The sequence below is a fragment of the Pantherophis guttatus genome, chromosome 5, assembly GCF_059756535.1.
Source record: "Pantherophis guttatus breed Tessera chromosome 5, ASM5975653v1, whole genome shotgun sequence".
In the NCBI taxonomy this organism is placed as follows: Eukaryota; Metazoa; Chordata; class Lepidosauria; order Squamata; family Colubridae; genus Pantherophis; species Pantherophis guttatus.
The window spans coordinates 1,301,645-1,329,558 of NC_142067.1; the positions used below are offsets into that span (position 1 = coordinate 1,301,645).

General features: G+C 46.8%; 1 protein-coding gene across 1 annotated transcript in view; it reads right to left on the minus strand.

The window, feature by feature from the left end:
• The window catches only part of CLPB (ClpB family mitochondrial disaggregase), a 67,298-nt gene that overhangs the window by 32,137 nt on the left and 7,247 nt on the right, over positions 1 to 27,914 (minus strand). The window contains exons 3-6 of the mRNA XM_060682694.2: positions 25,233 to 25,319; positions 18,830 to 18,933; positions 13,602 to 13,730; positions 1,163 to 1,260 (exon numbers count right to left, since the gene is read on the minus strand). Coding sequence (XP_060538677.2) covers positions 1,163 to 1,260; positions 13,602 to 13,730; positions 18,830 to 18,933; positions 25,233 to 25,319 — 418 coding nt within the window. The remainder of the gene's footprint in view (positions 1 to 1,162; positions 1,261 to 13,601; positions 13,731 to 18,829; positions 18,934 to 25,232; positions 25,320 to 27,914) is intronic.

A 27,914-nucleotide genomic window follows, 5' to 3' on the forward strand; every position in this document is an offset into this window, starting at 1 on the left:
TCCAGCTCTATTCTGATTGATTGATTGATTGATCTATTTGATCTAATTATAGTATAATTTATAGTATAATTTATAGTATAATTGTACATTTATAGTACAATTTACCATTCATTTTTTTCTGCCGTACTTGGTTTTGATGTATTAATTCTCAAATCTGTACTTCTGACCGCATCTTACAATTTACCTAACATTTTTGGGTGCCTTCAAGCTTGTGTTTGGAACATGGGATCATCATTTACATACAAAAATAGTTGCACATTTGCTACAGTCGGTCACATAAATGTAATAAATAAAAATAAATAACACACACGTACGTCTATGTCTTGAAGCAACCTGCCTTTACTGTCACCGCAAGCATTCCTTATAAATTTATCCATACACTTAACAAACAATGGGGCATTTTTAACTTACTCGCTGCTCAATAGTGAGTTATTTCTAAGCATCTCCATCCCACAGGCTCGCCTTTCATCACAGGGAGATTCGGCAGCGAAAATGTTTTTAAGTGGTCATTCTTATTGACTTTACATGGAAGGGAATGTAAGCATATAAATACCACAATCAATCAATTTCTCTCTCTCTTATTGCATTGAGCAACCAGCTTTTCTATCTGATACTTTGCACAAAGTATTCCATTTGATTCACTCTATCGCATGTTTTCTTTAAATTAAGAAACATATTAAGAAACAGTCTTTCTTGGTGCGCTACTCAAGAGGAAACCTCTGCTCTGCTACCCTCCCTGGCCAGCATAACGTCACACTGATCTTCCCCAATGTTTTTACCTCTTGTGCTATTTTGATCAGGATTCTGCCACCCACGTACCCAGGGCCAATTAAACCACTAACCCTCCTGTATGTTTTGCGTTCCCTTGTCCAGGGGAACCCTGCTTTCACTTCTACAACCTCCAAAGACACATTTTGAACTGTATGACTAACTTCTAGGGTATTAATATATAAACCATCTAATTTGGGGTTGCCCAAACACTTGGCAAGCACCCTTCTGACTGTCCAGTCAAATAATTAAGGGAAACGTTTGACTTGTGCTCCTGAGCTAGAGAGAGAGAGAGGGAGAGAGAGAGGGAGAGAGAGAGGGAGAGAGAGAGAGAGAGAGAGAGAGAGAGAGAGAGAGAGAGAAGCCCACCGAAAATGAATCCCCCATTCCTCACCTTTGTGGCTGAACTTTTCAAGAGTTTCATGACTTCTCCCTCACGGGCGTAATCCAAGGGTGTGTGCCCCATTTCATTTCTCTGCAGGGGGTTGGCACCTGAAAAGGAAGAAATGCAACTCAACATCTGGGAGGGACTTCCAAGACCCTCTGATTATGGCAGGGGTCTTCAAACTTGGCAGCTTTAAGACTTACGGACTTCAACTCCCAGAATTCTTCAGCCAGCTATGCTCGCTGGAGAACTCTGGGAGTTAAAGCCCAAAAGTCTTAAAGCTGCCAAGTTTGAAGACCTCTGGCTTATGGCCTTGACCTTTATCTGTGGGATGACCAAGGCTGGAAAGAGGGAAGGACCGTGGAACACGTATGAAGGCCAGAGGAGGCAGCATCAAAAGAATGGAGCAGAGTATCTGTAGCTCAGGGTGGAATTGCGGGGTTCTTGGGGGTCTCTGGGCTGGGTTGTTGTTTTTGCAAATGTTTCATGACCCAACTAGGGAACATCATCAGTGCTAGAAGAGAGTGGGGGGTTTGCAGGGAGAAGAGGAGGAGGCGGAGAAAGGATAGAAGAGGGAATGAGACCGACGTGCCTCCAGAAGCTGTGGGGGCTCCAACCCTGGAGGTTTTTAAGAAGAGACTGGACAGCCATTTGTCTGGAATGCGATAGGGTCTCCTGCTTGAGCAGGGGGCTGGACTAGAAGACCTCCCAGGTCCCTTCCAACTCTATTCCAGGAAGAAAGGGGAGGGCAATTTCCCTCCATCACAATCCAGAAAGGTACAGAGATGAGCAACAGGTACCTTGGGGGTGCCATGTTTTTGCATAAAGATGGGGTGCACATCACAGCCCTTCCCTGAAAAGGGTCCCTGCCTGCTTCTCCCCTGAAGCCCAGTGCGAGCCCGAGACACCGACACGAAAGAAGACGGGCCGAGAGACCAAAATTAGCCCTTTCCAAGATCCTCCTGTCTATATTTGCTTACGGAATGAAAAATGCGTTCCATCAACTTCCGACGCAGAGTCATTCCGGTGGTGGGACCTCGTCGCCTCCCAGAGAGACCATCCGAACAGGTGACATTATCTATGGGCGGCCAGGACAGGCCGCTCAATAACCTTTTCAAGAGACAGAACGCAGCAGCTCTTTTGTGACGAGGCAATGGCCGGGGTCTCCAAGGAAGAGGAGAAAAGTTTTTTTGGAGGGGGGTCCCTGGAGGCGGCCAGCCTGGAGGCTACCTTTTGCCTCGTCTTCGGAGAACACCAGGACTTCCTCCTGCCGTCAATCTATTAATAACGGCTCACCAATATTGGTCTAATTCCCCTGTTAATGGCTTTGACGACTTGACTAATTGCTGCAATAATTGATAGACCCACCAGACTCTGCCGGTCGATCTCTACCTCCGATACCCACGGCAATAAAATATTATGCTTTCATAAATAACTTGGTGGCAGGACACTTGCTAGCCGGGCGCAGAGGGGGCTGCTGGCTGTCCTAAGAGGCGTGGCCTGACCCCGGCCCCCTTCTGTAGCGGGAGGGGGGGCAGCTGTCCTTCTCCCCTCCCAAGCAGCAAGTGCCTCTCCTGGATATAGCCAGGCCCACGCCTGCTGACAGGGCTCCAACCTTTGGGAATCGGAACGGGATGTCATTTGTCACCTCCCACTAGCTGTCGTCGGCCGAGAATCAACACCTGGGCAACGCCCGGGGGCTCTGCGGGGCATTGGGACACCCCCTCCCCAAATCTTGGCCGGTACGAGTGGGCCCTGACTTATAATATTTGATAAATAGCAGGCTGGTTCACCCCCAGCATCGGTGCAGCAAAGCAAAGCCCGAGCAGCTGCCGAAGGTCACTCATTGGGGAAATATGTTTCCGTCAGAGGTATTGAAAAAAGTTTAGCAGAGCGACAGTTCTCAATTTTTCAAATTTTATTAACTCCATCCTCTTCATCATTTGTCTTGGATTCCTCCAGATTCCGGATCGCTGTCAATAGAGGGGCTCGGGGAAGGGATTACGGATGGGGGGGGAACCTGCTGGGAGGAGGCTCGAGTTAGTTAATAACACCACGGCAAAGAGTGAGTGGGGGGTGCCAAGCAGGAAGGAGAAGGAGAAGCCCACTGGTGGGTGAGGTGGGGGGGGACTTCCCTGGTGTTTGGCCGTCAACCTACTAAATGAAACATACACATGGGTGTCTGTCTATCTGTGCATGTGTGTGTAGAGGACACGTAAGTGTAATAAAGCAACATTGAATGCAGCCTCTCCAGAACACTCGTTCCGATTTCAGTGGCAAAAGAATGAATGACAGAGTTGGAAGGGACCTTGGAGGTCTTCTAGTCCAACCCCCTGCTCAGGATGAGAACCCTGTATCATTTCAGACAAATGACTGTCCAATCTCTTCTTAAAACCTTTCAGTGTTGGAGCATTCACAACTTCTGGAGGCAACTTCTGTTCCACTGATTAATGTTCAGGAGCCTGAGTGGCGTAGGAGGCTAATGCGTCCTACTAAGGCAGCATTTAACATCCAGCTGCCTGCAATTACTGTGAGTTCAATTCTCACCAGGCTCAAGGTTGACTCAGCCTTCCATCCTTTCTAAGGTGGGTAAATTGAGGACCCGGTTTGTGGGGGCAATAAGCTGACTTTGTATAAAATATACAAAAGTATGAAGGCTATTGCTTAACGCATTGTAAGCCGCCCTGAGTCTCCGGAGAAGGGCGGCATATAAAAATAAATAAAAATAAAAATTAAAAAATTTAAAAAATTAATTGTCCAAAAGAAAACAGAAGAAGTGGGTTGGAAAAAATTTCCAGGTTCAACATTTTCTATGCAGCATTTCCCACTTTCAGCACATTTTACTGCCTGTACTCCGGCAATGTTTCTGACATTCCAGTGAAATGTTTCTTTCCCTCCAAAATCTCTGGTTTCTTGGAATATGTAGCTGAAAAGCCTCATAAAACAGGTTCTAGTCTCGCCTGAGGCATGCAAGCCGGCTGGGTGACTTTGGGCCAATCACCAGGGGGTGGTGAGTTCTAGTCCTGCCTTAGGCATGAAAGCCAGCTGGGTGATTTAGGCCCAGTCCCTCTCTCTCAAACCAATCCACCTCACAGGGTTGCTGTTATGGAGAAAATAGGTGAAGGAAGTAGTACTTTTTTTTTTTTTGCTTTAATTTATATGCCGCCCTTCTCAGGAGACTCAGGGCAGCTTACAATGTGCTCAGCAATAGCCTTCATCCTTTTGTATATTTATACAAAGTCAGCTTATTGCCCCCACAATTTGGGTCCTCATTTCACCTACCTTAGAAAGGATGGAAGGCTGAGTCAACCTTGAGCCTTGGAGAGATTCGAACCTGCAGTAATTGCAGGCAGCTGATGTTAATAATAGTGCTTTAGTCTGCTGCGCCACCAGGGCTCTTTACTGCCTTGAGTTATTTAAACAAATAATAAAGATGGAATAGATGATAGATATGAATGGATGAATGGATGGATGGATGGCTAGATAGATAGATAGATGGATGGATGGATGGATGGATATAAACGTGCAGAATTAGTCAAGACTGATGGGTGTCCAATCCCCCTTTCAGCCTGAGGTGGGAATCAGATGCTGGACTTTCCAATTTCATGACCTTAAAAGGCAACCACGCCTCCCTCCGTGCTCGTGAAAGAAATGAAATTCCTTTGAAATATAAATGCAATCAAGGCAGGATAGAAATCTAATAAAATACATGAACAAACAAACGTACAGGTCTACGGCCAGAGTTGTATTCATCAGATTCCGAAGGGCCACAACCCTTTGGAGTCTAGCAGCCACTCACTCACAAGGGCAGGGTGAGCTTGCACGTCTGCGCTGACACACGCAGGTAGGTAGGTGTGAGCCGTCTAGGGCCACCGACTCCCAGAGGCGTTCCCAGCGCCAAAGCAGCCGGGCTTTGCCGGGAGGAAGCGGCGCTGGGAGCGATAGGAGGAGATGACGCGGTGTCATCAGCCGTCATCCCTGACAAGTCCCGACATCCTTATTGCTCTACATGGCTAGTTAAAGTAATAGGAAGAGACTCCTGTCCTCCAGAGCCTGGCCGTGATTGAATTAACATGATCGCCCTTCTTTCCGGTAAAATAAACGCACTTCCAATATGGGGGCGGCACAAACACTTCAAAAGCAGGTGGCTTTGGAAAGCAGAGGAAGGAAGAAAGAAAGAAAGGGAGAAGGAGGAGAGGAACCCTCTGCTCTGCTGGCCAAGAGCGAAGTGAGCCTTTTCTCACTTCGGGGCCCACCACAACAGGCAGCGGCCTGCAACGGAGATGAGGGGTGAAAGCTCCTCGGGTGTCCACGGGTGCCTGGTCTCCAAAGGGACGACGCCTCGACCGCCCCAAAACAGGCCACACAAGGACCAGGCTCTCCATCTTCTCTCTGGAACTGTTGTGTTAAGCAAGAGAAGGTTGGCCTCTCTGAGCTGGGTGGTTCCCTGGCAGACGTTTACATCACCCAACTAGGGAACATCATCAGTGCTAGGAGGGAGAGGGGCTGGCAAGAGAGGAGGAGGAAGAGGAGGAGGACTGTGGGGTCCTTGGTGCTCTTTGTTTTCTGGCAGAGGTTTCATGACCCAACTAGGGAACATCATCAGTGCTAGGAGGGGTAGGGGGATTTGTGTAGAAGGAGAAAGGGAGGAGGAGGAGGGGGGGGAGGGGGTCCTTGGTGCTCTCCGAGCTTGGTGGTTTTTCTTGCAGACATTTGATGACCCAACTAGGGAATCTTGAGTCGAGGTGGCGCAGTGGTTAGAGTGCAGTAGTGCAGCTACTTCAGCTGACTGCTAGTTCAGCAGATCAGTGGATCAAATCTCACCAGGCTCAAGGTTGACTCAGCCTTCCATCCTTCCGAGGTGGGTAAAATGAGGACCCAGATTGTTGGGGGTAATATGCTATTTAGTATACTGTCTTTGGTGTAAGCCACCCAGAGTCCTCGGAGAGTGGGCGGCACAGAAATATGAATAAATAAATAAATAAATAAATAAATCTCATCACTGCAAAAACGGAGTGGGGTGGGTGTGTGTAAGAGAGAGAGAAGATCCCAGGTGAGCTTCCAACCGATCCATCTACACGCTTTCCCTCTATTGTGGGGAGAGTAGAGAAACCAGGTGTCTATTTTTTAAAACTTTATTTTATTATAGTCTTGCAAAGCGCTCTGGAGCGATATAGAGAAGTCTGGGAGAGCTCCTGGACCCACGCCGTATGGGGCTTCTAAAGCACAGGGAGTCCTCCATTTACAACAGTCCGTTCAGTGACCATTCAAAATCACAAGGGCACTGAAAAGTGACCCCTGACCGTTTTCTCCTCTTACGACCCTGGTGGCATCCCCGTGGCCCTGGGATCAAATTCCAGACAGGGTCACGCAATCCCCTTTGGCGACCTTCCGACAAGCAAAGTCAGTGGGGAAGACGGATTCACTTAACAGCCAGGTTACTAAGATAACGACCGCAGTGATTCATCTAACAAACAGGCAAAGCTCACTTAACAACAGGAATTTTAGGCTCCATTGTGGTCATAAGTCAAGGACCAACACCTTGCCTTGGACCCGGAAGCCGACTGGCAAGCCACGCAGCTGACTTTTGCTGATCCCTGCCCAGCGTGCCTCCGCACACACGCGTTGCTCACCCGACTTTGCCATTTAATGTCTTACACACGGCTGTTATCAGTAGAAAGTAGTTTGGAAAGGCTGAGTTGTGGGGAAACTATTCTTAAAAGCTTCGACACCGACATAAACCTGTGGACCGGCCAGGCACGGATGGCGCTGCCCGTGTCGGCATGCCAAAGCTGATTGGCTTTTACATCCTGGTCTCATTGGAGTTTAATTGCCGATCTGGGGCTTCTGGCTTGGAGCTGGCGGCCTTCGCAGGCAGGAGAGGTCGATACAGCCGGCCTGCAAAATATTGAGCCTTGGCACCGGCAGAGACGATTGAGCTATTTAATCATCTTTTGCAAAATTTACAGTGTGACCAAAGGAATCAATATGGAATTTATCACATTCTCTGGCAAATGTTGAACGGGAGGGAGGGAGGGAGGATTCGGGGCACGGCGTGGGGAAGGCGGGCTGCCCTCAGCTGCAGCCCCTTCGTGGGTGCCCCACCCCCCCTCCTGAAGGAGCTCTATGGGGGTGACCCCTGCATCTTCTGGGACTCCTGCTGGAAATTCTCCAAGGGGCACGGGAGATGTCCTGCTCCCAGCCCAAATCTTAAGAAATCACCCCTCTGAATTCATTGTGCGGGAAGATCGAAAGCTGGGTCCGTGCACTGGGTTAAGCCAGAAATGAAACAAAATACCTTATAATGGAACACAATGTAGATAAACGTAGCCTCAGTCTGCATGTGCATAAACCAGGATTAAAGGGAAATATTTGTAGCTTGGGTTGGACTGTGGAGTCCTTGATGCTCTCTGAGCTGGGTTGTTTTCTTACAAATGTTTCATGACCCTACTAGGTAACATCATCAGTGTTACATGGGAGACAGGTGCGTGGAGCGGAGGAGGAGGAGGAGGACTGTGTGGTCTGTGGCGCTCTCTGAGCTGGGTTGTTTTCTTGCAGACATTTCATGACCCAACTATGTAACGTCATCAGTGCTAGAAGGAAGTGGGACTTGAGGAGGACTGTGGGACCCTTGGAGCGCTCTGAGCTGGGTTGTTTTCTGGCAGACGTTTCATGACCCAACTAAGGAACATCATCAGTGCTACGAGGGAATCGGGTTTGTGGAGTAGAGGAGGTAGAGGATGACTGTGGGGTCATTTACTGTGTTTTAAATACCTCATTTTATGACCTTTTTTGTTATGGTTATTAAGTGGCTTCCCCCATTGCCATGGCCCCATGAGGAACCCCCCCCCTCCTAGTCTTCCCATCTTGGATCGTTCCATCTTGGCAATGCTGTTCTAGGTTTGGTTTTTAAAAAAATTTAATCTTCAATTATTGGCTTTTTAATGTTTTCTGATATTCCTTAAACCGAACGCCTCCCGGAGCCCCTCCGTGAGGGAGATGGCCAGTTAAGAAGCTTGATATATAAACAAATAAATCCAGCCGAAGGAGGAGCTCCGTGTGTGGCCTTCTTTTGTAGCTGGCGTCCTTCTTGGGGGCCGAAGGCCGGACTCCCTTTGTGTCCTTCTCTTCGGCCACGACTAAGTCAACAGCCTCCCCTCCCCACAAACGGGCTTAGATGCAAGTGGGGGTCCTGGCTACCAACTGAGGCCCAGGCCTGCCACGCCACCACCCTTCCTGGAACCAGGAATTGGGACTGAAAATAGCAAGCAGCCCATAGACGGGACCCCAAAGAAATCTCCGGGGTGCCTGGATCCTATTAGGACCTCGAGGTGGAATCCCCTACGTCCCCATCACCAAAGCTCCGGGGGCTTTGAAGGAACCCTCCTTCCTAATATCGTAGGAAGTCCTCCATTTACGACCAAATTTCCGTCGCTAAGCAAGACAGTGGTTAAGTGAGTTATGCCCCATTTTTACGAACTTTCTGGCCACGGTTGTTAAGTGCACTGCTGCAGTTAATATGAACCTGGCTTCCCCCTTGACGCCAAAGGGGCTCCCGTGACCCTGGGAGTCAGTTGCCACCCTGGGGATGCTGCAACGGTCATAAGTGTGAAAAAAGACATAAGTCACTTTTTTCAGTGCCTTTGTGACTTCAAACGGTCACGAAATGAACTGTTGTAAGATAATTACTTGCATCATTAAATATAAGTACTACTTATATTATTAAATATTATATTATATTGTATGATTTTAATACTGTACGATGTTACACTATATTATACTATAACCTCAGCATTTGTCACTTAAAGGTGAGCCAGCCATGTGGGGAAGCAGCCAAAAAGGCTAATAAAAATCCTGGGTTGTCTAAACAGAGGCCTAGAATCAAAATCACGTGAAGTATGAGTACCGCTTTATAAAGATTTAGTAAGGCCACAGCTGGAATCCAGCAACCAGTTTTGGTCACCACAGTACAAAAAAGATGTTGAGACTTTGGAAAAAGTGCGAAGAAGAGCAACTACCCTGTTTCCCCCCAAATAAGACACCCCCTGATAATAAGCCCAATCGGGCTTTTGAGCGCATGGCAATAAGGCCAAGCGCTTATTTCAGGGTTCAAAAAAATATAAGACAGGGTCTTATTTTCGGGGAAACACGGTAAAATGATTAAAGGCCTGGAGGCTAAAACATATGAAGAACGGTTGCAGGATTTGGGTTTGGCTACTCTAGAGAAAAGGACCAGGGGGGACATGATAGCAGCATTCCAGTATTTGAGGGGCTGCCCCAAAGAAGAAGAGGGAGTCAAGCAATTCTCCAAAGCACCCGCAGGCAGGAGAAGAAGCAACGGGTGGAAACTCATCAAGGAGAATAGAATAGAATAGAATAGAATAGAATAGAATAGAATAGAATAGAATAGAATAGAATAGAATAGAATAGAATAGGAGGAATTTGTCTTGCTGCATAGGAGAGGAGCAACCTGGAATTAAGCAGAAACTTCTTAACGGTGAGGACAAGGAAGGGTTCTTTTTTAGGAAGGGACTGGACAGTCACTCGTCTGAAATGGTGCAGGGGGTTGGACTAGAAGGCCTCCAAGGTTCCTTCCAGCTCTATTCTGATTGATTGATGATGTCAGTGCTGGGGTTATAATCAGTTGATGCTTATAATGAGCTAAAGTTGAATAAAGAAAGAGAGCTAAAGAAAGACATCATCTCCAAATGCAACGGCAACAGAGCATTGGGCAGGGTACTTTTAATGCTGAATATTTTAAAAGTTTTTAATGCTCTCACTGTTTTACACTGTGGTTTTAAGAGGCTGCAAGCCACCCAGAGCTGCTGGACAGGGAGATGGGTAGCATATAAATTTAGTAAATAATAATAATAATAATAATAATAATAATAATAATAATAATAATAATAATAATAATAATGTAATAATGATTATTTTACTTGAACACTATTTGAATACCACCAGCATTGACAAAAATCACCGCTGGTTGATTGCAAAAGGCAGTTTTACTCGGAACAGTTTTCATCCTGCGACGATGTTTAGCACCCATCAAATAAAAGCATCTGTCTATCCCAGATCCTTGGAAAAACCTTGTCAGCTAGATTAAAAATGCCAAATCCAGTCTAAACATCAGGCTGACTAGGCAACCATAATAACAACAGACACCTTGGGTGCAATCCCAAAACATCTGGAGCCCCACCTGAACACCATCAGTAGTGACAAATCTGCCATCGGTCAACTGCAAAAGGCAGTTTGACTAGAAACAGAAGCTGGCATCTTGCAATGATATGATGACCTACAAGATCCCTTCCAACTCTTGTTATTCTAGTCTCTTCTCCAAAGCCCCCGGAGGCAGGACAAGAAGCAACAGATGGAAACTAATGCAGGAGAGGACCAAAACATGTGGAATAACCAACGCCCTAGCAGTTAGAACAAGTAATCAACAGCTTAATGGAACAGGTTGCTTCAAAGAGGTTGTGGGTGCTCCATCACTGGAGGTTTTTAAGAAGAGGTTGGATGCCCACTTATCTGGAATGGTCTAGGGCAGGGGTCTCCTGCTTGACTAGAAGACCTCCATGGTCCCTTCCAACTCTTTATACTGTTATTCTGGATACTTTCAACACCCTCCAACACCAACTTCTGCCTACCCCAGTTCCTTGGCCAAATCCAGCCTAGACATCTGGTAGATTGTGTGACCAACGGTCGTAGTAGTAATAATGCTGCACTACCGCCACTGCCCAGAGTGTGCTGACCCAGAAAGGCAAACACAGCCCCTCTGCCAAGGGGTCAAAAGCTGCCCATGCTCCTGGCCTCGGGCTAAGCCTGCTGCGCATCGATCCTGCCCCGACCCGTCCAGCCGTGGTGGCTTGGCTCCGTGACGTTGGGGCGTCTTCTCCGTCCTCTTAGGGTGCCTTCCATTTCCCCCAAAATGCCCCAGAGCCAGAAGGGTGACAAAACTTTCCATTTCCAACCATGGAAATCCCCGTAATAATAACCGTCTTGCTTCAAAAGGCAGGCAGGCAGAGCAGGCGGGCGAGTGGGTAGGCGTGATAATAGCAAACTCTACTGCAAAGGGGGGGGGAGGTCTGTAGGCCCTCTTTTCTCCATCAAAGGGAGACAAAACCTCTGGATCGATTGAGGATGGAAGGCCTGGCCAGGCAGGGCGGACGCTTGCCTTCCCTGGGTGTGTCAGTTGGGGTCAGGAGACTGCGGGGTTTGGGCGAGAAGGGGCTTGCCTCTCGCGGTCTGCTGGGCACACACAGACTGACCACAAGGAAGGGTCAAGTGATTCAGCCCGAAGGCCGCCAGCAGGGTGAAGGGTGGCGGGGAGGTTGCCTCCAGCCAGGAAGAGGGAGGAAAGGGGGCCCTGGGTTTAAGCAGGGAGCTGGCGCGGGGGGGGGGAGTTAATGGCTTTGGCCCCGAGGGCAGAGCGGCCAGCTCAGGAACCAGAGGGCACCCTGTGAAAAGGCAGGTGAGGGGGCTGGAGAAAGGAGAGTGGGGGGGAGGCTGTTTGCCCAAGGCAGGGAGGAAGTGCCCGCCTCTCGGGTGTCAGAGTGCAAGTGGCATTCTCCACAGAGGGGCTGCAGGCTGTTGGAGGAGGCGATAAGCGAAAGGAGGGGGGGGAGGCCTGAAGCTTTGGTCTCGGGACAAAGTCCCAGGAATGCGTGCCCTCCGCTACGATTGGGCTAGCTCTGACGTAGCTTCTTTCTTTGAGAGTCAAGACAAACCCTCCGCAAAATTTAAGAGCTCAAACGGCCAAGAACCATACACAAGCAAGTGTAAGCTCAAAAGTCATCACGACCACCACAGAATGGCAGGGAGATCATGATACAGGCTTAATGCATCATGTTACGTGATACGTTGCTTAATGACAGGCGAAGGGAAACGGGATGGGAAGGGGAGAGACGCCAGGAATGGAATTTTAGGAACATCCAGAAGGCCACAAGATGGGATTTGCTACTCAGGAGTAGGTGCTGACGTTCATGGAATACTTTCTGGCACCAAAAAGGACCTGTCCCTTGTAATTGCCAGCTTAGCTCACAAGCAGGAGTTTTGCTGGCCAATCCTGCAGTGTAGGCCGCTTTGTATGAGTCGTGGCAATTCTTCCTATATCTTAGAGCAGGGGAGGGGGTCCCAACCTTGGCAACATGAAGACTTTTGGACTTCAACTCCCAGAATTCCTGGCTGGCTGGGGGATTCTGGGAGTTGAAGTCTAAAAATCTTAAAAGTTGCCAAGGTTGGAAACCCCTGACTTAGGAGTCATCCCCACCAACCAGCAATCTCTGATAACCTTCTGGCTCTTCTTGGCTTCCTAACTTGACTTTCCTCCAAATATGGGCTGGGAATCTGTCAGTCAACACATTTGACGGAAACAATTTTAGGGAGAATCTGTAGTAAAATCGGTTGAACGCTGAGGAATAAGAAGAATCTGGAAAGCTAGACACTAAATAGTACTTTCCTCGGCAAGGAAAGACGCTTCTCTGTTTTAAGTGAGTCCCTTCTAAAGTGACAGAAGGAAGCGAAGTACAGGTAGTCCTCGACTTACAACATTTCACTTAGTGACTGTTCAAAATTACAACCACACTGAAAAAAGTGACTTATGACCGTTTTCACACTTACGACCGTTCCAGCATCTCCATGGTCACGTGATCAAAGTCCGGACGCTTGGCCACTGACTCATATTTATGACGGTTGCAGGGTCCGGGGGTCACGTGATCCCCTTTTGCGACCTACTGGCCAGCCAAGTCAATGGGGAAGCCAGATTCACTTAAGAACTGTGTTACTAGTTTAAGAACTGCAGTGATTCACTTAACAACCATGGCAAGCAAGGTCGTAAAATGGGGCAAAATTCACTTAACAAATGTCTCATTTAGCAACAGGCATTTCGGGCTCAACTTTGGTCGTAAGCCAAGGGCTACCTGTAAATGGGGACAAGAGCCTTGGTAGTACAGGGGTTTAAGGCACCCTGTTATTAAGCTGGTTATTAAGACCAGCTGCCTGCAATTACTGCAGGTTCGAATCTCGCCAAGGCTCAAGGTTGACTCAGCCTTCCATCCTTTCTAAGGTAGGTAAATTGAGGACCCAGTTTGTGGGGGCAATAAGCTGACTTTGTATAAATATACAAAAGGATGAAAGCTATTGCTTAATGCACTGTAAGCCACCCTGAGTCCCCGGAGAAGGGCGGCATATAAATCAAATTAAAAAAAAAAAAAAAATTCAGAGAGAAAACACAGAGGCCAAAGGACTCAGCACCCCCATCTCTGGACAGTTTCTTCCTTTCCTTCTCTTTTCACCCCAAAACCACCCTCCACAATTCGCAGGAAGCCTCGTCTCCAGCCTTGGAGCTCCAGCTTTCTAACCCCACAGGGAGGGAGACCACCTGGAGAAGGTCCAGAAGGGAAGAGAAAGCCCAGCTCCCCTCCTCCACCCCCGTGAGTGGCCCCCTTACCTCCTTCCAGGAGCAACTTGACGGTGGTGTAGTCGTCCGCCAGCACCCCGTAATGCAACGCCGTGCAGCCCTTGAAACTGGCCCGATTGTTCAAGCGGTTGTTGAAGTCGTCTTCCCGGGTGACCAGCACTGCAGGGGGCCGTGGGAGAAAGTCGGTTAGGGACAAAGCAACGCTCTCTAGCAAAAAAAAGGCTGCTTCATTTTGTGTGTGTGTGTGTGTGTGTGTGATGTGCAATTAAGGGACCACCAAGACCACTCCCACCAACACTGACAGGGCTAACCACTAGTATATAATCAAAGAGCAAATCCCATTCCTTACTAGCACTGATGATATTCTCTAGTTGGGTCATGAAATGTCTGCAAGAAACCAGCCAAGTTCAGAGAGCACTAAGGACCCCACTCTCCTCCTCCTCCTCCTCCTCTTCTTCTTCTTCCTCCTCCTCCTCCCCTTCCCTCTCTGCAAACCCTTCTCCCTTCTAGCTCTGATGATGTTCCCTAGTTGGGTCATGAAATGTCTGCGAGAAAACCACCAAGCTCAGAGAGCACCAAGGACTCTCACCATCCTCTTCTTCTTCCTTCCCCCTCTCTCTCTGCAACCTTCCCCCCCCCCCCAGAACTGATGATGTTCCCTAGTTGGGTCATGAAACATCTGCAAGAAAACCGTCAAGCTCAGAGAGCAGCAAGGACCCCACGGTTCAAACCTGATCTACAAAGCTCCTCTTCTATCCGTATGGAAACAATTCTGCCCAGACTAAAAGAGGAGCTTCCAGATGCCCAACAAAGGATGAACCTGCCAATTTAACCGGACCGACTTTGAGTCATTCCCCTGAGGAATCTGTGTGGTCTGTCTGTTTTTGGCAGCCTTGCACAAAAAGGCAGAGACCTCACTTTGCACAGTTCTATGCCTCGAAATCCCGGAGGGGCAGGGGGTGAGATGTAAATTTATTAGAGGTAAAACTAATGAAGAAACAGAATTTTCCTAATAGAATATAGCAAGTCATCTGGCATAGATCAGTCTATATTTAATGCAGTGACTGCATAACAAATGGTTTGAAATATTATTTTTGCTAACGTACACCTTCCAGAGCAAATTTTCCCCTGGCATTACTGGCATTTTTTTCAATGGTAGAACTAGACTGGGAAATTTGAAGCACACACATTATTTAAAGATTAGAAAAAATTCAATGAGTTTCTGGGGGGAAAAAAAGTGATCTATTTCTTCCCCACTCTGGAACATACATGCTTATCCCGTTTGCCCCCAAATAAGACACCCCCTGATAATAAGCCCAATCGGGCTTTTGAGCGATGGCAAGAAGGCCAAGCCCTTATTTCAGGGTTCAAAAAAATATAAGACAGGATCTTATTTTTGGGGAAACATGGTAGATTTTTCTAGAACAGAAAAACTAAAAAATAATTTTTAAAAAACCTACCATGCTTGATCAATCTATTGTCTCAGTTTTCATTTCTTAGTTTCTTAATATTTAAATCTTGCTTTTCTCTTGCAAAGATCCAAGTAGTAAATATACATTTTTTTTAAAAATAATTTATTAAAGAGAACATACATGGCTGTTCAACTCACTCATTGTGACGCTGGGTGGCTTGGCTGCTCTTGTTATTTTACGTCATTCCTATTGCTTTTACTTTTTATTACTTATTTATTAAATTTATATGCCATCTGTCTCGCACTCATGTGAAATCTGGGTGGCTTACAGCACATTAAAAGCACATTTAATATATAAATCTTATATATAGCTGTAGTGCCTTGGCTCTATCATGCTAAAATTGAGATTGAGCCAAGATGGGGGAAGGTGGGCTCACCTGTTCAATTCAATGGCAACGCCCAGAAAAGCTCGTCCAGGGCCCCAGGCCAACTGGCACAGCCAGGTTTTAAGGCCCTTTTGGAAGGCGAAAGGGCCGAGCACGGATCTTGCCTCGAAGGGTACGATGCTCCAGAGGGTGGGAGCCATGGCAGAAAAGGCCCTTCTCCTGGACCCTGCCAAAGTGGGTGGGTGGGCCAGTCCCTTTGGGGCAAGATGGTTCCTCAGGTATCTTGGACCCATGCCATGAATTTAAGTTGCTTTTTACTATTTTAAGTATCCCAAAGATGCTTTTTCCAAAAGGCAACTGGATTTTCTTCCTTGAAAATGTTTCGCTTCTCATCCAAAAAGTTCTTTAATCAGCTTCTTCTTGGATGAGAAGTGAAATGTCTTCAAGGAAAAAAAACCCAAGAAAGTCCAGTTGCTTTTTGGAAAAAAAACAATTTTGGGACAACCATGACTTGGATGATGGAGAATCTCCAGAGACGTTTACTGTTTTAAGCCTGTTTTTAGCTGCTAGCCACCCAGAGTCGTGCACACGAGACGGGCAGCCATACAAACTACGAAACAAAAAACACAAATAGAACACAGACTAACAGGGCTTGAAGGGACCTTGGAGATCTTCTAGTCCAACCCTGTTTGAGCCACTTAGCGAGCTCATGTGCCCCTGAAGATGCTCCCCCTCCTCCTGCAGAGGTGGGTCCTGAGAAGTAGCTCCCCTCCCCTTCCTGGGTGGTGGCTGGTTAAGGATGAGCCCAGCCAAATCTAAAATATTGTCATTCATGGCCAGCATCCCTCCCAGCTGGCATTAACGCAAATAAATCTCAACACCTACAGAAGGAGCCATCAGAGTGATAAGGTGGACCTTCTTTTCCTGGGCTGCATCCCCACCCCCACACTTTTGTATGTTTCCCTCTTTTTAAAAAAAAAAGGGGTGGGGGAAAGAGAGGCTGTCCGCTTATTTATTTCCCTCCTTTGCCTATCCAGGGAGGGGCCGGATAATCAAGTGGCTGGTGTCAGGGAAGATGAATCTGAGATACTAGGGAGCGGTGCAGTAAAAAGATTAAAGTGTTATTATTGTTAGGTAGCTTTCCCCCCCCCTCCTGGTCCGGCATGACAGCTCAACCGTCATCCATAAAAAATGTCTCCGGGAGAGAGATAATCATCGCAAACTCAATAAAGCGTCAAGGGAAGCCTCTTCTGCCATCCATCACAGAGAGCCTGGAAATTTTCAGTTCTCCATCTCTCCTCCCTGCCATCCATATAAATGTCTCTAATATATTTTGTGCAGCAGGCGTGGTGGCGGCGGTGGTGGAGGAGGAGGAGGGTGGCAGTGGAGCCCACCCCTCTCCCTGGCTTCGGAGGCTTTTATGACCCAAAAAAAAAAAAATATTTACACACAAAATATGCAAATCGTTAAAAAATAGCTGCAGAAAACAAAGGCAGTTTTTCTCTCTCTCTCAAACCCCCCCATCTCTCTCTCTCTCTCTCTCTCTTTTAATGCAAGTGAATTTATTCTTTTTAATAAAACATGTCAAGCAAACAAATTAAGGCGGCTTCCTTTCGAGGGGGCCTGGTTTTCCTACATTCCAGCTCTTCCTCTCCGCCACCCCCCCCCCGACACACACCCCGATCCAGAACGTCATATAATATATAAATATATATATATGGGCTGAAAAGGGCAGGGAACCCAGACAAAAATATTAACTTTACGGCTTGATGTATTTGGGGCTTAAATAAAGTCTAGCAAGATAAATCGACATCCTGTTGTCTGTGTTTAATAGTGCGGTGTGTGCTGTAAGAGGCTGGTTGACCACGTGTGTGTGTGTGTGTGTGTGTGTGTGTATGTGTGTGTGTGTGTGTGTGCTTGCACATGCACAATGGCTGTTGTGACTCAGGGAATTTCCTTCTCCTGGCAAATCTGATCTCCTGACCCTGAGTTTAGCCTTTGTTGGCGTTTCTCCTCTCTCTCTCTCTCTCTCTCTCTCTCTCTCTCTCTCTCTCTCTCTCTCTCTCTCTCTCTCTCTCCACACACACACAATACATACATACATACATACATACATACATACATACATATATGTAATCCTCAATTTATGATTAAAATTGAGCCCAAAATTTATGATGTGAGAAATCTGTTAAGTGAGTTTGGCCCCATTTTACGACCTTTCTTGTCACAGTTGTTAAGTGAATCGCTGCAGTCGTTCAGTGAGTCACATGGTTGTTAAGCGAATCTGGCTCCCCCATTGACTTTGTTTGTCAAAAGGTCGCAAAAGGGGATCATGTGACCCCGGGACAACACAACCGTCATAAGTACCTGCCAGTTGCCAAGCTTTTGTGCCCATGGGGATTCTGCAGTGGTTGTAAGTGTGAAAAATGGTCATAGGTCAGTTTTTTCAATGCCTTTGTAACTTTGAACGGTCACTAAGTTAACTGTTGTACGTTTAGGACTGCCTGTATTTATTTTTTTTATCAACAGGAATAAAAAACAAAAGAGAAAAGCGAACATCCAACACTAACAAACGACCAAAAAAGTAATTCTCCTTTATTGGTAGTAATTCTTGTATACAAAAAAAAAAAAGGGGGGGGAGGGAACTGTCAAATAGAACTAACATTAAACATAAAGAATCCATCCTGGCTGGATGCTGAAATTTTCCCCTTATTTAAGGGGTCTACAAATTGTTACAAGCTTTCTTGTCCTTATTTAAGAAAAATACTATATTGAATACACAAGTATTCCGGATGAGGAAGTCTATCTGTCTCATAATCAAATTGACCCAACGTCTAATCATACTATATATGTAAAGAAAAAGAAAGAAAGAAAAAAATCAGCAGATTAGTGCAAATCTGTTACAATTACACTGATTTTCAAATCCCTCTGTTCCCCATCAGTTATGGCTGCTGGCTGGGGAATTCTGGGAGTTGAAGTCCACCTACCTTAAAGTCGCTGAGGTTGAGAAACATTGTATTGTTATTAGGTTGGCATTTCCCAAATAAACAGCGGGAGGTTTTTTGGGGAGGGGGAGAAGAGGGCCAGTTCTAGAGACAAGCTGTGCCGAATTTTAGTTCCGCTGCTGCTTCAGAATGAAAAGGAGGATTTCTTAAAATCCCGTTTGCTCCTCAAGACGGAAAAATTCTCATTCTGTCTGGGAGGTTTACGTTCTCCAGCTGGCTGGGGAATTCTGGGAGTTGAAGTCCGCAAGTCTTAAAGTTGCCATGGCTGGAGACCCCTAATCTAGAACGTGGGTCTCTATTGGTGAGATTTGGACCATCAAAGCCTTGGTTTGTGCTTGCAAACCCAGATGAAGGTGAAGCTATCGTCATCTGAACAGGTGCTTTTAACTGCATGCACCTGTTCCAGGGTGTCCTGGTAGGGAAAGAACGATCTGAGCGGGATGTGAGTTTGGTTACCTTCCAAAGAATGGATGCCCTTCTCTTTGGCAGTTTGATAGACGCTGCTGAACTCATCTCCCAGGTTGGGGTCAGCTCCTCCCGCCAGCAGCACCTTCACCACGCTGTGGAGGCGGAACAGAAGAGAGGCCGAGGTCAGATCCGGGAAGGGCTGGAAGTAGCTGAGAAAGGACTTAAATAGCTACCAGAAAGGGTGAGATGGAAAACAGTGGCAGAGGAAGGAAGGAAGGAAGGAAGGAAGGAAGGAAGGAAGGAAGGAAGGAGGGTGGATTTGATTTAAATCGAGTTGATTTAAATCACAATTTAAATCATGATTTAAATCACTAGTAAAAAGGCTTGATTTAAATCAATTTGATTTAAATCATATTTTTTAAAGAGCAACTGTCATCTCTGCTACTCCTTTGATCCACTGTTGACTCACCGATAGTCCCAATGTTGCAAAATATACAGCCTCCTGCTACATAACTAAGCTCCATATCATGCTGAATAAACTAAATTATTTATGTATCTTAAATAGAAAACTATCTTACGATAGATTTTTACCCCAAAAGTTTTTTATTAAAATAAATTCGATAAAAATCAAAAAAATCCAATTTAAATAAAAAAAACTGTTTTTTTTGATTTTTTTAAAAAAAATCATTGATTTTTATCCACCCTGGAAGGAAGGAAGGATGGAAGGAAGGCATCTGGGCCAATCACCAGGAGACAGTGAGTTCTCGTCCTGCCTTAGGCATGAAAGCCAGCTGGGTGAATTTGGGCCAGTCCCTCTCTCTCAACCAAGCCTACTTCACAGGGTTGTTGTTGGGAAAACAGAATGAGGAAGGAATTATTTCATTGCCTTGAGTTGTTTATAAAAAAATAATAAAGGCTGGATATAAAATAAATAACAAATGAACAATGCAGTCTATTTAATTGAAGTCCTTTGATCTGAAAGGGGGGGGATGTAAGGCAGCCTTTTTTCAAATACACCATTTTTGGGTATATTTTAAAATTGTTTCATACGATCACCTGGAAAGTTGTCTGGTTATTTTTAAGCAATTCCTGATAAATACACTAGAAAAGCCAGTCCGTTTCGTGTCCGAGGTGGCTTCATTTATTCATCCCTGCCTTGTGAGGGTGATGAGAGATTCCGCCACTCTCTACTTCTTCCAATGCAGATCGGTTCCTGTCCAATGGATCCGGCCCACTTCCACACAGATGGCCAGAACCGGCTGACTTCTGGGAACAGATCTCTTGGATCCAGTCCTGCCAGCCCAGCTGCCCTTCAGCCTAGCGCCCCAACCGAACGCCAGGCTGAATCCTTCCCATCTTTCAGAGCCAGCCTGACATTTGAGTGATGGCAGGTATTGATTGCGCCTGTCCAATTTCGCAGGTAGCAAAACAGAGCCCCCCTTGCCAGTGGAATTAGCCTTTGCCAAGCTGGACGGGGAAGCGGCACAGCCATTAAAAGGCCATTCTGACGTCTTTATTGCATTGACATGCAGCCCCAGAACCCAGTGGGCACGGGGAGAGGGCTATGGCCAGAGACAAACAATTAAACACCAAGGACAAAAAGGAAATGTGTGGAATGAGTGCCTTTCGTTTAGGCATTTCAAACTAACGGAAAGGAAAAAAAAAAATGTAAGAAAAGTCTTTTGTTTCTGAAACGGAGGTCCCTTTCCAGTGCTCAGAAGGGAAGGGTGCAAGTACAGTCTCTCTCTCTCCATCCATCCATCTCTCCACATCTGTCTGTCTGTCATCTATCGTTTCTCTCTCGATTTGGAAGCCAGATTCACTTAACAACCGTGTTGCTAACTTAATAGCTGCAGTGGTTCACTTAACAACTGTGGCAAGAAAGGTCGTAAAACGGGGCCAAGACAAATTTAACAAGGGTCTCGCTTAGGAATGTGCATTTTGGGCTCAATTGTGGTCATAAGTCGAGGACTACCTGGAGACCCACTGGGCTTTTCTCATGTTCTCCTGCATGATGTGACTGACCCTTGCAGGGGATGGAAAGAGGGGGACTCAGCCTGGACAGGTGCACCCGAAACCAAGGGGGTTCTTGTAAGAGGCGTCCTTCGTCATTTCGGAGGGGTGGGGGGAGAGGGGCAGCCTCCCCTGCTTCAATAATGTGTGCATTGCCTCTCCCAACCAGGCCTTTAATTTGCTGATCAGGCCTTAATTGCATTAGGTCACAAAGACCCTCATCTGCAGGCATATCAATCTGCCCTGACCCCAGAGGGCAGCCTTTAACTAAAGTTCACCAGGCAGTTAAATCAATGACAGTAAGTGCTTTCTGCTGTGAGGGGTGGGTGGATGGGGTGGGGTGGGGGGCTGGATGAGTGGGGGTGGGATGCTTGCGAGGAAGCTCGGAGTGTGTGTGTGTGTGTGTGTGTTGTGGAGGGGGGGGTGCCAGCTGCTGAGGGAGCCCCTGGCGAAGGTGAACCCCCGCTGGAGGAGCTTAACAAAAGCAGGCAGATAATTACATATTAATTATTAGATCGGCTTCAAGTCGACCTTCCTTAGTCTTGGGCTGCGGCCCCCTCCTGCCCCCACCTGTCAGAATGCCCGTCATCTGCTCCAGTTGGAAGCCACCGTGGCACCTCTCAGCCAGCAGCTCACCGGTCCTCAGCAGGATGGAGGAGAGCTCGTCTCAGTACAGGGCCTCTTCGACTTATAACAGTTCATTTAGTGACCGTTTGAAGTTACAAGGGCAATGAAAAAAGTGGCTAAAACATATAATGAATATGTCTCAGCAGATCCTGAGTCATCCAGGTCAGAGTTGTCCCAAAGCTGCTTTTTTTCAAGAGGCAACTGGACTTCCTTTGTTTTTCCTTGAAGGAGTTTCCACTTCTCACCCAAGAAGCTTCTTCAACTCTGCAAGGAATATCAATCCTTCCCTTCCCCACCATCCAGTCAGAGCTGAAGAAGCTTCTTGGGTGAGAAGCAAAACATCTTCAAGGAAAAAACAAAGGAAGCTCAGTTGCCTTTTGGAAAAAGCACCTATGGGACATATGACGAAGAATTACAGGAATTGGGTATGTCTAACTTAATGAAAAGAAGGACTAGGTGTGACAGGATAGCATCTTCCAGTATCTGAGGGGCTTCCACAGAGAAGAGGGAGTCAAGCTATTCTCCAAAGGACTTTAAGGCAGGACAAGAAGCAACAGATGGAAACTAATCAAGGAAAGAAGCAACCTGGAATTAAGGAGGAATTTCCTGACAGCCTTAGAACAATTAATCAATGGAACGGCTTCCCTTCAGAAGTTGTGGATGCACCAACACTGGAGGTTTTCAAGAAGAGATTGGACAACCATGGAATGGGTGAAATGGTATAGGCGAACCAATGACATGTGTGACAGAGGTGGTACGCAGAGCCCTCTGCTCTGGTGCATGCAAAGACCAGCTGGCTGGCACAGTCTTTGGGTTTCCGGGCTCCAGCACACACAGGCACGTGTTCCAGTTTTGGCACTCGGTGTTGAAAAGGTTTGCCATCACTGGTATAAGGTCTGCTGCTTGAGCAGGGGGTTGGACTAGAAGACCTCCAAGGTCCCTTCCAACTCTTGTCATTCTGTTAGAGCAGTGTTTCTCAACCTTGGTAGCTTGAAGATGGGTGGACTTCAACTCCCAGAATCCCTCAGCCAGCAGCGCTGGCTGGGGGATTCTGGGAGTTGAAGTCCACCCATCTTCAAGCTACCAAGGTTGAGAAACACTGCGTTAGAGAGTCTATTTACTGCAGATCTAGACCACATTGGTTGAACCAGGCAGCATGAGAGGCTGAGGGGATATTTCTCCAGCGGAAAAACTGCAAGAGAAGACTAGGACGGAAGGCCATCTGGGATAAACTGCTGTAGCATGAACAGGCTTTCTCCTCCTTCTCTTTGCGCCTCCGAAAACCTCGTTCCCCTCCACTGGTCCCTCGGAATGGTCAACAACGGTCACACTCTATTGCTGACCATTGTCCCTTGGAAAAAAGTGCAAAGGGGCTGCTAAACTCATCCTTCCACAGCCGTGCAAATAAGGGGACCTGTGGCTGTTGGGACATCAAAGTTAAACCAACAGATTCAAGGCTCCCGCCTGCCTCTCGGCCCCTTCCGAAGGCCTTCCCCAAGGAGCTCGTGACTTTCAGCTTGTCATAGTGCACATCAAAGTTTCCACCACACACGAACTCGGCACACGGATTCGTAGTGTTGTCGCCCGAGAGCGGATATTCGGCCTTTGTCCACCCGTTTAATACCAGTGTTTTCCCAAAACATTAAGCCCCCCCTTTTTTTTTGGCTTATGAACTTGTGACTAAGTCAAGCGCCTCTGAGAGGTTGTCGCATCAAAGCCCCTTCCAACCAGCCGTCCCGCGTTCCCCAAAATTGGATTTCTTTCTCCCTCTTTGCCTTTTGTCTTTAAATAAAAGTTAATTGAATTTAGTTGTGGACCGAAGGCATTGTGAAGAGCTGGCCTGAAAGGGCAGGTGATTGTCTTGGGAACTTATGGGGTGTGAGGGCACAGAACGGACAGGCTATTCCTGGACTGGGGGAGAAAAATTAAAAAAGGGAGAGAGAGAGAAAGGAAATTTGTAGCTCGAGGTTGAACTCTGGGGTCCTTGGTGCTCTCTGAGCTTGGTGGTTTCTATGCAGATATTTCATGGCCCAACTAGGGAACGTCGTCAGTGCTAGAAGAGAGTGGGGTTTGCAGAAAGAAAGAGGAATAGAAGGAAGGAGGAGGAAGGAAAGAGGGAATGAGAAAGAGGAGGAAGAAGAGGAAGAGGAGGAGAAGGAGAAGGAAGAAGGAAAAGGAGAAAGAAAGGAGAACTGTGGGGTTCCTTAGTGCTCTCTGAGCTTGGTGGTTTCTATGCAGATGTTTCACGGCCCAACTAGGGAACATCATCAGTGGTAAGAGGGAGTGGGGTTTGTGGAGAGGAGGAGGAGGAGGAGGACTGATGGCTGTGGAGTCCTTGGTGCTCTCTGAGCTTGGTTGTTTTCTTTTAAATATTTTATGACCCAATTAGGGAACATCATCAGTGCTAGAGGAGAGTGGGGTTGGCAGAGAGAAAGAGGAGAAGCAGAAGGAAGGAAGAGGAAGGAAAGAGGATGGAATGAGAAAGAGAAGGAGGAGGAGGAAGAGGAAAAAAAGAACTGTGGGGTCTCTCTGAACTTGTTTTTTTCTTGCGGATGTTTCATGACCCAACTAGTTAACATCATCAGTTTAATGGAGTGTAGGGTGTGCTTCTGGTCTATTTACAGTAGCTTGCCGTGCCAATATTGCTGGGAGTCTGGTTTTCTCCCCGGTAGCTCTTTGATTAAGGTACCTTTCTGCTTCACCTTTTACTTGGTACCAATAGAAAAGAATATTTGTAGCTCAGTGTTGAACTATGTTCTCTGAGCTGGGTTCTTTTCTTCCAGAGGTTTCATGACCCAACAAGGGAACATCCTCAGTGCTGATGATGTCACTTAGTTGGGTCATGAAACGTGTGCAAGGAAAGAACCAAGTTCAGAGAGCACCAAGGACCCCACATCAAAGCAGAGCACTCTTCTCTCCAGCCCAGAGTTTTACGGAACTGCCACTAAATCCCCACACTTCCCCACAAGCAGCTATCATGCTGACGACGAGATTATGACTTGACCTTTTTTCTAACACCCAGAGCAGGTAAGTTTCCTTTTCAACACTCAAAAGTTGTGTAGCAGTCTATCTCCAGGCCAGTGGAGGAGAGAAGGGAAGTGATAGACTGGGAAATTCTGAGAGTTGAAATCCACACATCTTAAAAGTGCCAACTTTGAAAAAACACTCTTCTAAAAAAAACACAACCCTTAAGCTTTCAAGCAGGTCTTCAAACTTGGCAGCTTTAAGACTTGTGGACTTCAACTCCCAGAATTTCTGTTAATAAGCGAGGCAGTTGTTAAGCGAGTGTTGCTCCGTTTTACGACCTTTCTTGCCACAGTTGTTAAGTGAATCCAGCTTCCCCATTGGCCTTGCTTGTCAGAAGGACGCAAAAGGGGATCAAGTAACCACAGGACACTGCATCCGTCATAAATACAAGTCAGTTGGCCAAGCGTCCAAATTTTGATCACGTAATGATGGGGATGCTGCACTAGTCGTAAGTGTGAGGTCTGGTTGTAAGTCTCTTTTTCTCGTGCCGTTGTAACTTTGAACGGTCACTAAACAAATGGTTTTAAGGCGAGGACTTCCTGCATTGAAATCCCGAAATCGTTTTGCTCGGCTCGTCTGGAATTCTTGCCAGAGAGTTTCCTTCGAACACAATTTCGGTTCCAACCCAGGCCTTTTCTTTAACTCCTAAGGCCCCATGAGACAATTTTCACCACAATGTGGTGGGTTTTTTTTCTTCCGGTTTATGAACTTTCTTTCGCTTCTGCTAGCATTGGTGTGAATTTTGGGGACTGTTTGTTTAGTTCCAATATTTTTAATTATTTACCTTGAATTTCTGTTTATCGCTGCTACCATCAGAGCAGTCCAGCCAAGCTTATGTCGGGTATTCACACTAACTCCTTCTTGCAACAACCTGAAGAGACAAATACACAACATATTCATCAGCCAGGATGCGAGTTTGCACCTAAGAACATGGTTTGGGAACAGCGGAGTTTCTACAGGCGTCACAGAAGAGAATATTGGTAGCTCAGGGTTGAACTGTGCTATCCTTGGTGCTCTCTGAGCTTGGCTGGTTTTTTGGGGTTTTTTTGCAGATCTTTCATTACCCCAATCTTCAGGGCTAGAAGGAAAGGAGGGACTGTGAAGTGGAAGAGGAGGAGAAAGAAGGAAGAGAAGAAGGGGAAGAAGACGACTGTAGGGTCCTTAGTGCTCTCTGAGCTCGGTGGTTCTCTTGCAGACGTCTCATGACCCAAATAGGTAATACCATCAGTGCTGAAAGGGAGTGGGTTTTGAAGAGAGGAGGGGAAGGAGGAAGAGGGTTGAGGAGGAAGGCTGTGGCGGCGTCCTCGGTGCTCCCTGAGCTTAGTTCTTTTCTTGCAGACATTTCATTACCCAACTTGGCTACATCATCAATGCTATAAGAGCTCCTTGTTTATATATGCGACAGGTGTACGCACCAACGTTGACAGGGCAAGCTACTTGTTCATAAACAGAGGTCAACCCCCCCTCCCTTCTAGCACTGATGATGTTACCTAGTTGGGTCCTGATAACGTCTGCAAGAAAACCTCCCAGCTCAAGGACCCCACATGACAAGCATCCTATCCTATCTGGGGGCTCTGGAAGAGCAGGATATGCAACAGCCTCACCTATGGATCCAGAGCAAAAAAAAAGGCTGTCAGGGTTGCCAGCTTGGACTCACCCAAAACCGGAAGCGAACACCTGAATGTGGGTCACAGTGCAGCCCAATTGCCGAGTTCCTGAAATCCCGTCCTGTGACTGTGGGTTGGGGAAGCACTGACAACAGCGTGGGAACTTTGAATCAGGTCGTAAGTACACCCTCCCGCCCCCCCACAATACGCGCTGGATGTAAGTCCCGGCTAGGGAATTCTGGGAGCTGAAGTCCACAAGTCTTCCAAGTAGCCAAGCTTGGAGACCCCTGATCTAAGACATCCCATCCATTGTCTACAAGAGAAGACAAGATGCCAACAAGGCAGATGGTTGTGTTTACAGCAGCAACAAGAGCTCCCTTTGTGAATGGGGATGCAGTTCCATGGAATCCACGCCAACAGCTGCATTGGGGGGGGGGGAGTGTTTCCCCCAAGATTCCCCACCCAGACCCCCGTCTCCAGCTAATTGCTCCTTATCGTATTACATCACCCAGAGGGTTCCTCCCTTGAGGTCAATGGGGCTTAATCCATAGTAGGATGGCAGCTTTGCAATTCCAGTAGCCCAGGAGTTGAAACAGGCTCAGCGGGGGCTCAGAGAGACCCCTCCCCAAGTTCCAGTCTAGAGAGCTGCTTCCAGTCTGCGCTGGCAGCCTGGCTGCTGTTTTCCCTTAAGGCAACAATGGATTTCATGACTCCAAACATACGAAAAAGACTCAAAAGGCCTCATTTTCTTGGAAAGTCAGTCATCAGCTTTGAGTCTTTCCCAATGCAATAAATCAAATCTTCCATTTTCCAAACAGAGAGAGCCTGCATTCTCCTCACAGCGAGTCCTTGGTCTAAAACTGTTCACTTAAGGACTTCTCGAAGTTACAACAGTGCAGGTACTCCTCAACTTACAACACTGTTTAGTGACTGTTCAAAGTTATAATGGCCCTGAAAAAGGTGACTTATGACTGTTTTTCACACTTATGACCGTTGCAGCATCCCCAATGATCATCTGATCAAAATTCAGACGCTTGGCAACTGGTTCATACTTAGGACGGTCGCAGTGTCCCTGGGGTCACGTGATCCCATTTTGCGACCTTCTGACAAGCAAAGTCAATGGGGAAGCCAGATTCACTTAACAACCGGGTTACTAGCTTATCAACTGCAGTGATTCACTGAACAACTGTGGCAAGAAAGGTTGTAATATGGGGCAAAGCTCACTCACTTAACAACTCTCTTGCTTAGCGACAGAAATTCTAGGCTCAGTTGTGGCCATAAATCAAGGACTATCTGTTTTTGATTTCTATAAACTCCTGAGATGCGTAAAAGAATCAGTATAACATTTTCTGCAGCTATTTTCACTCATGGGCTCCTGCAGCACAAATTCTTATGCGTGGATTATTTTAATAATGGTTGTTAAGTCAAAGAGAATCACTTGAGTTTTAATCGTATGTTATAAGCCTGAAAGCTTCTGATGTTTAAACAAAAGCTTTGCTTTAAAAACAACATTTGTTTTATTTGCAATCATTACAAAGATGTAAACAAAATGAATCTGAATAATATCGCAACGATAAATCACATTTGGAGTGCGCAAAGTATGAAAACAAGCAATTTCATTGCTCTCATAAACAGGATGCTTAATATCTCAATGAGAGAGGGGGGCTTGAAATACTTGGAAAGCCTCTTCGGTTCCCAATTTTTCATAAACGCATCTCTCTGCCTTCCCATAAAGCCTGCCAGAGGAGCAAATTCTCATTGCTTTTCCCCCAGCTTGCAAAATTTAGCTGTGCAAGTGCAACCACCTCATAATGAAGAAATACAGAGGAGATGTACACAAATTTGAGAGCGGGAAAGAC